The sequence below is a fragment of the Maylandia zebra genome, linkage group LG1 (assembly GCF_041146795.1).
Source record: "Maylandia zebra isolate NMK-2024a linkage group LG1, Mzebra_GT3a, whole genome shotgun sequence".
Lineage (NCBI taxonomy): Eukaryota > Metazoa > Chordata > Actinopteri > Cichliformes > Cichlidae > Maylandia > Maylandia zebra.
This window is the reverse complement of record NC_135167.1, coordinates 30330715-30344781: the sequence shown is the minus strand read 5'-3', so window position 1 is coordinate 30344781 and position 14067 is coordinate 30330715. Positions and strand designations below refer to the sequence as shown.

Sequence of the window (14067 nt, the reverse complement as noted above, 5' to 3'; positions counted from 1 at the left end):
TATCGGATAATGATATCAAAACATCTATAGTTTCATACGACGCCATCGTTTGTTTTGTGGTGTCGCAAAATAAACTGTTTACTGCAATATTTTTTCATCATTTTGATGGTCCCTGTAGTGGCCTACTAATTTGTTAAAGTTCTGTCTTTCTCTTATATTTAATATGACCACACTACTGACGGACAAGCGCCTGTTTTTACACGTTGTCGTTAGCAACCACAACGGTAAAACAATGGCGTGGCTCCGCCGTCCGCTTGTTTGTTTTGCATATTAACCTTTCACAAAAGCTCAAGATCCTGTTGAGACTTTTCAAAATAAACTAAATTGTGAAAGAGTATGCAGACTGTTTACGGATGAGAAGCGTTAGGTGCTAAAAATAAACCTTAGACTCAAACGTTGGAACAGGCTTTCTAGAGCACGCCGTGTAATAAGTACAAAGAAAACGGCGGCCGTTACAACTTATGTCTAAAAATGTATAGCTTCATGCATCGGTTAAAATGGGGCGACCGTGGCTCAGGGGTTGGGAAGCGTATCTGTAACCGGAAGGTCGCCGGTTCGATCCCCGGGCTCTCTGTCCTGGTCGTTGTGTCCTTGGGCAAGACACTTTACCCTACTTGCCTACTGGTGTTGGCCAGAGGGGCCGATGGCGCGATATGACAGCCTCGCTTCTGTCAGTCTGCCCCAGGGCAGCTGTGGCTACAACTGTAGCTGCCTCCACCAGTGTGTGAATGTGAGAGTGAATGAATAGTGGCATTGTAAAGCGCTTTGGGTGCCTTGAAAAGCGCTATATAAATCCAATCCATTATTATTATTATTATTAAAAGTCTGAACTCCAGGTACACAGCGCCCAGATGAAAACACTTCACGCAAGTCGAGCTGCCCGAGATTCACAGAATTTACAGAAAATGTTACATTTTTGTGATTTATATCGTTATCGGGATGATAGATGTCTTATATCGGAATATGAGATTTTGGTCATATCGCACAGACCAATATGTGCGATATGACTCCCATATAGGAGTCTCACAGAGTAAAATAGACAATAAAGCACAGTATGCTTTTGGGTGTGGCTAGCTTGCAACTGAAAAGGTTTCTCAATTAGTTTCACCCCTTATGGTTTCAAAAAAACAAAAATGTTGTCCGACAAAAATGCTAAACTCGAGGCTTTAAACAGAACTTAAACAAATGGGTGACAGCATTCCTGTTCCTCTTATGTATACATTTCATGACTGAAACCCAGTGACTGTATGTTTTGCTTACCTCCAATACTGGCCCCGCCCCCAAGATGATCTGCTCCACTCCACTAGCAAAACCCTTCTGACTGAGAGCAGTCAGATGATGAATGAGGAAGTTTGTGCTTTGCGTCTTCCCAGAGCCGCTCTCCCCAGATATAACAATGCATTGATTCCTCCGTCTCTGCAGCATGGCGTGGTAAGCCACATCCGCCACGGCGTAAATATGTGGCTCCAAATCTCCCAGTGTATGATTATCATACATCTTCACATACTTGGGGTTATAGATGGGCAGGAATTTGAAGGGGTTAATGACGATGAGGATGCTTCCAACGTAAGTGTAGATCTTTTCCTGGCGGAAGCGGGAGCGCAGGTTGTCCAGCAGCGTGCGCTCGTTGAGCTCTGGCAGGCAGCACATATCTGCATGGTCACCCTGAGATTCAGGCTGTGGCAGCAGTCCACGCTCCATCAGGCGCCTGCGCTCCTCTGTGACCTGCAGCCACATCTGAAGGCTGCCGCCATAGTGAATCGAGCCATCCAGATTCTTCTCCCTTAGCAGGAAGCGGTAATCCTCGCCACCTGACAGCGGCCGGTGCTCTAGTGCGATACGGGGCCAGAGCATCATCCTCTGCACGGGACAGTCGTTGGGGTTCAGAATCCATTCTTCACCTCCAAATTCTTTCACCTCAGCCAGAACATAAAACTTGGAGCGGTCCAACTTGAGCCGTTCAATGACACGTTCAATGGCTTCAGCGGCTGTGGTGGTCTTGCGGGCGCTGATTGGGCAGTAGATTGTGCCTTCTGCCAGGGCGCCTGGGTAGATGCGCACGGTTAACTCCGAGTTCTCGAAGCGCGGCCGACGACCCAGGGTGCCCATGCCACCAACGCCATCACGAGCACTCATGGTGGATCAGGAGCTCCCATTAGCAGCAGCCCGGCACTGGCATGTTCTTAACTGTGTCGGAGGATCCACCAATTCAAGACATTACCACTGCAAAAGAAAGAACAAAAAGGTTGATTTAAAAAAAAAAAAAAAACAACTTGATAGCTTGATCAGCCATTTTTTCTTCTAAATCAACAGCCAGACTTCTTTAGTTATCATGACAAAAGCAATGAAAAAATAAACTTCTGTTCAACTCATCATAGCTGACTTAATCTAGGGCTGAACGATTATGGAAAATAATCTAATTGCGATTTTTTGCCCCAATATTGCGATTGCGATGCGATATGCGATTATTTTTTAAGGTCTTTGTCTTCTGTATTATTAAACAAAGACAAGCAATACATCATATAGTATGGCCAATACTATATTACATTAATTTTAAACTGTTCTTTCCTGGAAGACAGACCTCTGTTATGATGACATGAGGTGATGCATGAATTGATGACTGACATTTTTATTTAACTTCTTCAATCACAACAGTATATTTGAACATACACAATAGTTTATTTTTAGCTTACAAACATCTGAGCATAAAGTGCTGACAAGGAACCCTGGTGTAAACATTAAAATGAAAGTCAGTACAATGTGCAGATTGCAGAAATATACATAAAAAAAAAATCAGTGGCTTTACCACACTCAGTTTTTCGACATCTGTGAACTACTAGACAGTCATTCAATTAAAAAATAATATTAAATAAATAAAACTAATAAATAAAAAATACACACATCTTACTGATCTCTGCAGTCAGTAACATTACACATAAAGTGCAAACATAATAGCAATTGTATAAACACACACAAATTTAAAGGCGTGAAATTGGACGGTCTAGTTCTGATTAGCGTCACCGCTGTCTCGGTGGAGTTTAATAAACTCAGCCGTCTGCTTCTTGCTATCTAAAATATAACCAGACACTGGTGTAAATTCTCGACTGTCTCATACTTCTGTTTAATAAGTTTTCTGTTTGACGTTTAGTCAGCTGTGTGAAAACCAAGGAGGAACCCACCCGGGGGATTAATAAAGTTTTATTTTATCTAATCTAATAACTTTAATCTCAGCCAAACCGATTTACTCACGAACAAACAAAACACTGAAAAAAGCCCAACAATAACATTTTTAGGTTGTCTAAGTGACTTATATATTACGTTTAACCCGAGCAGCGAAACTCCGCGGTGATCTGAAAATGATGTGCCGGGAGTTGTGCCGTTCTCGGCCGCATCAGTAACCCTCGAGCTCCCGGCTAGCTGTCGAGCTGGTGGGTAGCAGACGCCTCTGAAAACGTCGAAGCACTTTTGCAAATATGGGATATCTTGATAAACCGAGCAGATATTTGATGTTTACACAACTACTTTCTCGCCTGAAAATATGTTAAAAGTTTATTTTGTGACCCAGAAAGATTAGTATGAGTAATTTTAAAACTTAGTAGCGGCCGCCATTGCTGGAAACTGGAGTTTGGCTGGGCCGCGCTATGAATTCTGGGATATGGTAGTAATTTGGACAGCCTTCGGCGCGTCGCTGTGACGTAATCGGTCTACAAATGCGGCCTCAGGAGGATGCAGCCCATGAATTTGGACATGTCCAGAGTATAATCGCAGCCTTTGCGGTTAGAAAATTGCACTTGATCATGTCGCGATATTATCGCAAATGCGATATATCGTTCAGCCCCAACTTAATCTAACCTCAACAAGTACAAATTTTTTTTTAAACTCCTGGAGGCTTTGAGAACGTCTCTGGGCTAAAACTGAAATGAACCTTCGAAAATCTAGTGAGTTAAGGCCAGGCATTTCAGCGCAGCTCTCTGCAATCTGCCCGATTACAAAATCTGGCAGATTATGACACAAAGACCATGTGCTGTTATGTAATCTGCCAGTGGGCCAAATTTTTTTTTTGGATCCTGACATGTACACTCATAGAAAGGAGAGGCCATGAGGATCTACAGGATTACCATTAGCACACACCCACACTGCCGAGCACACACACATAAGCTCTTGCCAGCAGCTGCCATCCTCTTTACTCTATGTACAATCACGCCATTCACAAGTTCCCGCTTTAATACACAGCAGAGGGGCATCACGGGGCGAGCAGAGGCCACGGACAGACGAGGACAGGAAAAGAGCTGGAATTAATGACCAAGCTGCTAAGCAAAGACCACCCCTGATAGAATCAATGAACCTAAAGTTGCTCTTGAAAGGTCAAACATCCATGTACTCTTATATAATAAAACTAAAGAATACAGCAGCCCACATCCCCCTTTGAAACAAATGATAAGAGTTCATATTCACTACACTGTGTTCAGGTACAAGAATACAGTGATAGGATGTAACGTCTGCTTTTAAAAAACAAAACAGAACGCTGGAGGCAAACTGTAGATTTTTGTTCATGTTCAGACTTGCAGTAAACAAACCTCATAATTACTTGGCAATTATGATCATTTATGCCATATAAGACTGAAATTTAAAAAAAATTAATTAAGAACAAGGGAGACAGATTTTTTTGGTATGTGTGTCTACCAACCACATCTGAAGCCTCATCTAACGATGGCAACATTACAGTCTTGTGTGTCATCACACCCACACCCATCCACACCCACATATTAATTCATAAAAGCAGTTTACATATAGAACGTTATATAATAAAATTGGTAATATGCTCATCTAAAATTCGACATCCCAGGAATATTCATGTAGCTTGATAGTAAACTGAATGTGCCCAGGCTCATAATATAAAGACTTGGAAAGAATCGAAGTTGATTTAACTGTTACAGTGGTCACAATCTCTTTTTTGCCTTATGAACGTTGCTGAATAAAGGTCAAAGAAGGTTCTTTCTTACTTAGAAACAGGAAAAATATCACATTTTGACAATAAAATGTCACCACTTGACCATTTATGTCATGATTAGCACATGAATTCACAAAAAACATACATGGACCTTCATTTGAATTATCAAATGAATCAGCTCATTCCTGTCAGGTTCAAAACTGTACAGAAATTCCCTTTAGGTGCTCCTGATTCATAACAATACTGAGAAAGGAAAGCACAAAATACCTGGCAACAAACCCCAAAAACATGATGCTTCCAAGTACAACCTGTGTGGAGATTGAAAATGGCCTTAATCCAACCCCCCCCAAAAAAAAAGAAAACCACTTTTTTTTTCCTGCAGCTGTCATTAGGAAGGTTTAAGACATTAAACTTACAGAATTGTCACTCCAAGAGGTCATTTATATTTTTATGGGTGATGTACTGATTGGAGACCGCTTGTAATTGCGTTGTACCTGCGACAATGACAATAAAGACATTCTGATTCTGAACCTGTCAATAGCACCCAGACATTTTTTTCCCCCCAGTATTTTATCGCGCAAACGCTGACTTGTGTTTGACCATATGTGAATTAATATAAATATATATTATGAGATATCCGTCATAAAAATATCTTGTTTTCCTTAGAGGAATCATTTTAGTTTGAAATTTATCTTTAATATTACAATGCCTGAAAATAAATTGGATCAATTTCCTCACCAACTATTACATGAGCACCATGACCCCAGCAGAAAAACCCTGGAAAACAGGAAATGGAACAGGGACACATATAGTAGGTGCACAGAGACGAGTACAAAGGACTCCAGCAGGGAAATGATACAATGCTGCACCCATCCCTGGTCATTTCCTGTTGCCCCATATCCAACTCTGTGTGTCACTTCAGCAACTTCGATACAAACATGTGCCATGGTCCACATACAGGCGCACACAGAATTATATATATGCATTACTTCTTTCGATCTTATATAAGTCACTCAGTCTTACTGCTCACTACTGAATCCATAAACTGGAATTAATTGAGTGCAATGTTTTCCTGTTTGTGTGACTCGACTGCGTCTGTGTGTATCAGCGTGTGTTCTGATCACTGGGTTAGGGCGTCTCGAACAGATGGTCAGCTCGCTGCTTAACGGATAGGGGATGGGGGGATTTAGGGTTGTGGCAGTGCTGCACAGTGCAGGGCCATGCTGGCAAACTCGCTCTTTATCATCACATGAGGACATTCAACTAATAGACATCTCTGGGAAAACCTTACTAATCACAGGACATCTTCCACCATCTTCAGTCACTGAAGCGATATGACAAAGTCATTTCATTGATAATCAAACACATTAAAGGCTAATAATTATCAGGGCTGCAAACCAGGCAAATCTGGCATTTCAGTGACAATATGTTCAACTCCACCCCCCCCCAAAAAAAAACAAAAAAAAAAAACAAAAAACAGAACAAAACTATATTTTTAGATTTAAAAGGAAGATTGAAAATGCAATTGTTGCAAAATCTACAGAATTTTTAAAAGGTGAGCAGATAAACATCAGGTTTCACAATTTTGATATTAACTAGTCCTGTAACCTACAAACACAGAATATCCAGAAAAAGAATATAATAGACCCGAGTTCAATTAATTTTTATTTGGTCTAATAGAGTACTGAACAGTTCTGGAAAAAAAAAACATAATAATAAAAAAAAAAAAGTTTTTTGTTTGTTTGGGTGGATGCATAAACTACAAAAAGAGGCCATTGCAGACCTTTTTATTTCCCTGGTTCACGTCACCCTTTATATTATATAAGCAAGTGCTTCTTATTAATTTTATTTATAATTTACCTGTCCAGTACAACAACCTGTGAGAGCTAATATTAATAAGCTACTTTTTTTGTCCCTCTTCTTAAGAGAGTTAAATTAACTAAACGAAATATTTTGTTCCAACATACACATCTAGCACCAATGGACATTCACATCCTTCACTGATCGCATGATTCACATTGTGCTCAAACAATCAAAAACGTAAGAAAGGAAATATTTCTGGTATATATCGTTTCACCTGAGTGCCATGCCTGTGCGTCTGCACACCAACTTAAAAAAGGTCTGATTTTAGATAACTCTGAGGTTTGTGCCCTTAAGGAAGTGACAAAGCAGATGGTGCACAGCTGGATGAAACCTGCAGTGGCCTATTCAGCTCCTCAAGCAATTGAACTAGAAACAGACCTGTTGCATCACCTGGGTAGTCATGGATAAGGGCTTGTTGTCAAGTAGTTTAATCTGGAATCAGCTCAAGATTTTTATTTTTTTACATGTCAGGAAAGAACCAATCTCACCTAATATATCAAACAACTTCAATCCCGGGATTCCCGCTTCAGTCTTTTGTTAAAGTTAAACTTTGCTGAACACTGATAGTATCTATTAAAGTTAAGAGCAGCGCTGGGACTTATCTGCTCTTGGATCAGTAGGTAAACACAGACTCGAACACTATCAAAAAGCAGAAACTGTTGGTTTCATTTTCTTGTTCCATCCAGAAAGTCCCCTCTTTCTTTGGCAGAATAAATGAAGCATTTTCATTCTTTAGCACATCCTCTTAAAGACAGTTTCCTCAAAACATCTGGGTGAGGCCCTTTTTGTTACCACCAACAAAGGCATATCTGTTGTTTTTATAGGTCTGGGAATATCATTTGAGTCTCGCAGGTAGATGTAAACTTAGATCTTTTTGGCAGATACTGATATTTGAAGAAAATTACACTATGCATTTCTTTCTGTAATCTGAACATTGAGAGAAGCCTAGTCTGAGGTTCCCTCTGACTGAGGTTCAACCACATGACTCTTACTATACAATCGCTGACACTGAAGGAATGTCAGGATCTAGTTTGGTCAGCTTTTTACAACGTGAAGTCATCTTTCTGAAAAGTTTAGTAGGTGTATGTCATCAGTGCCTAGCTTGTTCAGGGCTCATACTGTTACAGAGCCTCAATATCACACATTTACTAACTGGGAATTTGTATGTGTTGCACTAAGGTGTGCGAGTTGGCACTGGACTGTGAACCCTCCCATTTGGTTTGCAGTTTTTAAAGTGTTAATTTGTAGATTTGACAGCTTCACAAAGCCAACTTTAGCTGCTATGTTTACTGTCCACATCTCGCAGGATTACAGTGTTAGTTTATTACTGTTTGCATCAGTCATACAAATGCGTTTGTCAGCTGTTTCTTTAAGCCACGACTCAGATCTCTGGCCTTACCAGAGTTATGACAGCCACACTAAATGCAGGGTACGCCTTCTTAACATTCATGTGAAGTTCAACATTCATTTTACTCAAAATGCTCTGCAAACAAGAAAAGGTTTGAGCATCATTTTTATAGCTTTCAAAAGAAAACCGCACGTCCGTATGGTAGTCACGAAACGTTTTTGTTTAAGTAAGTGCTGACATAATATGGAAGAGTTATTTGAATGCTACAATCATAACATTAATAAGAAAACAAGACTTTCATTAGCGCAAGTTCAAGAAACTAACAAGTACTTTACCTCGTTGGTTTTGTTAATATTTTATCCATTAAAAGATAATGTCATAGTTTCTTAGAATTGGTAGTTTGCCATTTTAAATACCTTTTTTATGTAAGCAGAGTGTAATAGGGCATGCTTACATGGGAATGCACGTTTATTGATGACTACTTGTAACACACATGCAGAACGTGCCAATTATGAGATTGCAAAGATGAGATAGAGGTAAGATCCTGGGAGCCAGACTATGTTATGCAGCACCACAAGCAACAAATATAAAATTATTTCCCCATTTTTAAACAGACCTACACAACCTTCAACAATACGCCCGGGGCCCCTCATTATTACAGGTGGAACGGAAGCCACATAAAACATGGTTATCGGCGACTCGTAAAAATAACTGTAAAAACAGATTAGCATGAGCTAGTGAAAATTAACAACTGAAGAAAAGATGATAAAGCCTTCTGTATTGGCTTTGAGGAAATTTAACATATCCTAAAAGGAAAGAAGACACACAGAGCAAGTGCTGAATGACTATATTAATAATTTCTGAACGTTTAAATCAAGCCAAGATTTGGAAGGTTTGCTTGTTTACAATGTGGGTAGTTTAGCAGTCAGATTTCCCATAAGTCTGCTGTGAAATGGTCAGTTATAAACTCTAGAGAGCTGTAAAGGACTAAATAAACGTTATTGGAATTGCTAAATAGTGCAGGTAGAAAAACAGTTTGACTGAGAACCACATTGTGAACAGTCAGATAATCTCCACAGTCTTAGCATCCGGCTCTAGGAATGCAGAAAATTCAAGTGCAACATACTGAGTCAAAACAACCTGAGAAGAAAAAATCCACAGTATCTGCTCAGCTCCTACAGTGGCTTATTTGTTTAAACTTGAAACCAGGCAGCTTTGGCTCAGGTGGCAGAGCAGGTTGTCCACTAATCACAGGGTTGGTGCTCCCATTCGTGTGCGAGTGTTTGTGAATGAGCGATAAAATGGCAGATCACATACAGTCCAATCACAGCTGACTGAACAAATATTAAAATAAGTAGTAGTATTCTATTTAATTCTCCAAGCTGTCATGTTGTGCTAATAAATGTCAGAGTTGGCAAAATAATGCAAATGCATAACACTGATTAAAGTTCAACTGCAAAATCATTCATAGTGGCACTAAACGGGCCAAATGTTGTTTTATTTTCATTATTTTGATTTGGATCAATTCAGAATTTACATTCCAAACTTTAATTGATGAAGAGACAGAAAAAATAAAATAAAATAAATTTTCCAGCAAAGACGTTAGTGGTGACGTTAAGAAAAAACATTGCAGCCTTTAATACATGTATTCGAATATAATTAACACAGATCACACAACTACAAGGAGATCACTGACGTGTATGTATGTTTCTATCATACAGCTTCACTGGCATGAAACAAGCAGCACAAGAGTTACCGTTTGCCTGGCTATGATGCCGCATATGTGCAAACAGAAACAGCAACTCAAAAGCTCAACGCAGTCATTCTCAGAAAGAACTACTACAAGTGGTTGACCAACATCTTAACAGCCTTTTGGAGCCACCCTCTACAGTGAAAACACAATACTTCAGCAGCTTCAGCTAAAGTCTGCAGGAACAGTAAGGTCAGCTGAATGAAGCAGACATGCCACGCTTGCTCCGACATGTTCAACAAACCTGTAATTACAAGTGACCATTCCTTGCACCCAAATGTGCAGCACCACTCTGTCTCTTCAGTGTCTTAGAGACATAGTTCACCTTCAGCCCGGAGGCAACAGTGTAGCTTAGCAAGTGCAGCCCTGACCTTCTTAAGCAGATAGCTACAATTCCCCAAGCTGTTCAGACTCTAAGGCTAACAACAGAAAAGAGCAGTCTACTGGATCAATGCTCAATGGGTGATTGACCTGAAAAACTATTTTTGGAAGATTTTCTTAAATGTGAGGACTGCTGGGCACACAAGATTTAGCAACAGAAAATTATACGGGGGAGAAAAAAAAAAATCAGCTCATGTAGTGATTACATGATTGTTAGCTCAACTAGTGTAAGCCCCGCCCCCTTTCATTAAAAAGTTTAATTCAACTGATGTGGAAAGGGGGAGTAAACATTTCAGTAAACAGGAAAAAAGAAGCTTTAGGAAGTGTGACTAAGGGATGCCAGCTTAGCATGCTAGTGGTCAGCTCATGAACAGTAGCTTACCAGCCAACCCTGTAATACATCCCTCCATGTCACAAAGACTAGAATAATTAGATTAATCTCAGCGTGCAGCTTCACGGTGTGAGCAGATCCCATCCATCACTGTTTAATCATGGGTTTTTTTTAGATCTAATTTGCTTAATGTAACCTTAACAAATGGCAGGAAGATAAAGCTACTGGATGATTGTGGAAATCTTTATGCATTTCTTTTCCTTCTTTAGTCGAAGACTACGCGTACGTACAGCATTTCCTTTGGAAAGTGTACAAACCATTTTGGAGCCATACCAAAGCGGCTGCCCAGAAGTGAATGGTTGACAGAGGTCAAGTTTTCCTAGACTGTGTGGTAAATTGACTGTAACATGAGGATATGGCACATCAGCCTACTGTAACCTCTCCCTGTATTTAACTCACTGGTAAATGGCATGTTTGCATCCTGGATTTCTTGTTTTCCATTTACCCAAATAGTGTCAAACACTAGAGTCAGCGTCTGTAACATTTTGGTTTTGTGGTTTTGTTGTGTTTGCAGATGATATATGCAAATAATTCCTTCAAGCCCAAATGTGCTCACTGGTCCAGAAGCTGGAGTCGACCTTCGGATGATTTTAAAGAGATGGGACAATGACATTGGCTCATGTCATTATCAAAAGGCACTCAGAAAACTGCAGTATCTGAACATGATCCATATGAATACCAAGTTACCTGCTTCCACTTACTGAAATGCAATCTCAAACCCATTGGCTATAATCTAACAAAACAGTTATTTTTCATATCGTGTATGTACGCAAACAACGACCAGGTTGGTTGAAAACAGCAGAAATGCCAGAACAGTGAACAGAATAGCTGATGGATGCTCAGAGTGAGGTCTATTTACAAAATGCATAACATTATTATAAGAAAAGACTAATTTCTAATAAGGTAACGTGACTGCACTTCAAAAAAGGTCAAAGTTCAAGCTGTCCAGGGAATCTGCAACCTAACTGGTTGGCAGATGCATACGACCAGAAGGCTGTAATTTTAGCTTCTTATGCACTGACAGCAGTATGGTTTCAGGCCCTTGCATACCTTAACTAACTTGTTGTGCTCTCCGTTTCGACAACTGCTAATGACCAGGAAGCGGTGGCTCGAGTGTGGAACATGAGCTTCGGCCAAATATTCAGAGAGCCAGTTAGAATAGGAGGATAAAAGGATTGAAAGGTATAGATTCACAGAACGAGAAACTGAACTCAGAGAATTAAGGAGATACAGGAACAGGCGGCGAGAGACACGCGGAGAAGAGGATGTCGGCTTCCTGAAATCTTAGCTGTGGGAAAGTGAGAGCACAATAAAGGGAGAAGAGCGAGAAATGAAAAGGCAATGCTAACACCCAACTTGGAAAGACAACACTGTGGTGGCATTTATTTATTGCTACAGTTTCACAATTAACCTGATAGTTTATTATTTAATTTCTACAACTGAGAGCTTACGAATAGCACTGTCCTGAAACAAACAGGAGAAGCTACATTCTAGTTTCACATTAATGCTGAACAAAAAATGAATCATTTCCACTGAACTACTTCTTAATCTTGTTAATCCAGGTACAAAGTTCACTGTGACTGTAGGCAGCACAGAATAAACCTTTCAGAAAGGTAAGAGCATGCCTTTGGAGCTTAAAGACTACACCAAAATCACACCGTATACAAATACAAAAAGATTTCATGACATCTGATTTGCAAACCAGTCTGTTGCAGATACTGCTACTGGGTTTTACAGTGTTGGATGCAGTTTTCTTAATCAACAGCCATAACCTTTGAATCATGGCAGTGGTACACTGAGATCATTCAAGTAAGTATGGATGCTGCATTTCCTTTTCACTTACACTGGAAATGTAGGATGTACACAAATAGATTTTTTTTTTTTTGTCATTCATAAGCTAAGCAGGGTTTTTTTTTACCCACCCAAATAATAAATTAGCTTGGCTAGCTTCGCTTAATAGAAACAGAGCAATCACATTTAAAACAAACTGTAGTATACTAAAATACTGCTTGTTATGGCTCAATCACAGTTGGGGGGGGAACAAAAAACAACGTAATGAATGACAACTCAAGAATATCTTAAGAGTCTATAGATGATTATGTTTAGACAACAAAGGTGACAGACAAGTGGAACAGGTTACCATTCAAAGGGTTGGCTGATCGGACAAACTGCATGCATCGCCAGCTGATTTTACATCACACACTGCTAACACTTAAAAATTTGTGTCTTACAAAAACACTTAAGTCAATGTCATCAAAAATGTGCTTAAACAAGTCCAGGCTGGACTCGCTGTCCATGCCATAATTAACAACGACTGACGACCAACTCCCCTCACATTAACTTCAGCTGAGCGCCAACAGGTGACACGACTGCCACGAAAATATGTCACTGGAGGAAACGCCATGTGCGTTTGCTAAATTAAGAGCCTCACTTTGCTATGCAGGACCTATTCTTGTTGTTCCCTGAAGGAGAGAGTGGAGGGAGAAACCAGAGGAAGGAAATTAATTCAGAGCAGAGCGGGAGTCTCAAGGACAACATTATTAAAAAAAAAAACCCCACATTGTACGCTATTGTGTGCTCTGATATCTATGGTCTCTGCACATTCTGCACCTTTTCACTCGTCACCATTTTAGCACACTGCATTTTAATTATTGTAAGGTGTGCTGCAGCAAATCCTAATCCATCCCGCTCCCCTTCAAGTTTCAATGTGACTTCAGGTTCAAAGAAAACCCAACAAATCCAAAGTGCAAGGTTAAGTCAAAAGCTTGTAAATGACGAGTGGATTTATTTTAATGGACCCTCGTAAAACAGGCTGAAAGAAACAGGAACATGGACTCTCTTACAAAAAGGTTATAGGTACTTTTTCATTACTATTAAATCTCTTGTGTTAGTGGCAACAAGTAATGACCATGTCACGTTTTTGATTTACCTTTTTGGATGATTTTCCTCAAAATCAGTCAGACCAAGTGACCTGTTCAACTGCAGGCTGCTCTGGAGACTTGATATTAAAAAAAGAAAGAAAATGCCACTGGGGGCCTCTATGAAAGCACACTAGAAAGAGTGGGAGTAAACAGCACCACTCCTCTGTTGTCGCCACAGAGAATTCCACTTCCTGTATCCACTCCCCGGACAACGAGAGCAGCTTTGCGTGACAGGAAGGGCCGCACAAGGGGTTTCGACACAACAATACCATCACGCTATTGTTAATAAAGTTCCATTTCAGCTTTGCTTCTAATTTCATATTGATCTTTCAGTTACTTTATGAGCAGGAAACTCACTGCAACACAAGTTGGAACAAAAGGAGTTTTGAAGAAAAGTAGTTCAAGATTTCACATTGAGGACAAACAATGAAGCCACGGCTCATATACAGATTTGTTATATTC

General features: G+C 40.0%; 1 protein-coding gene across 9 annotated transcripts in view; it reads right to left on the bottom strand.

Annotated features, from left to right (window-relative positions):
- myo9aa (myosin IXAa) overlaps positions 1-14067 on the bottom strand; it is a 98783-nt gene that overhangs the window by 75077 nt on the left and 9639 nt on the right. For all 9 annotated transcript variants that reach the window (XM_004557985.3, XM_076884721.1, XM_076884748.1 and 6 more), the window contains exon 2: positions 1261-2223. In XM_004557985.3, coding sequence (XP_004558042.3) covers positions 1261-2136 — 876 coding nt within the window. In that variant the 5' untranslated portion in view covers positions 2137-2223. The remainder of the gene's footprint in view (positions 1-1260; positions 2224-14067) is intronic.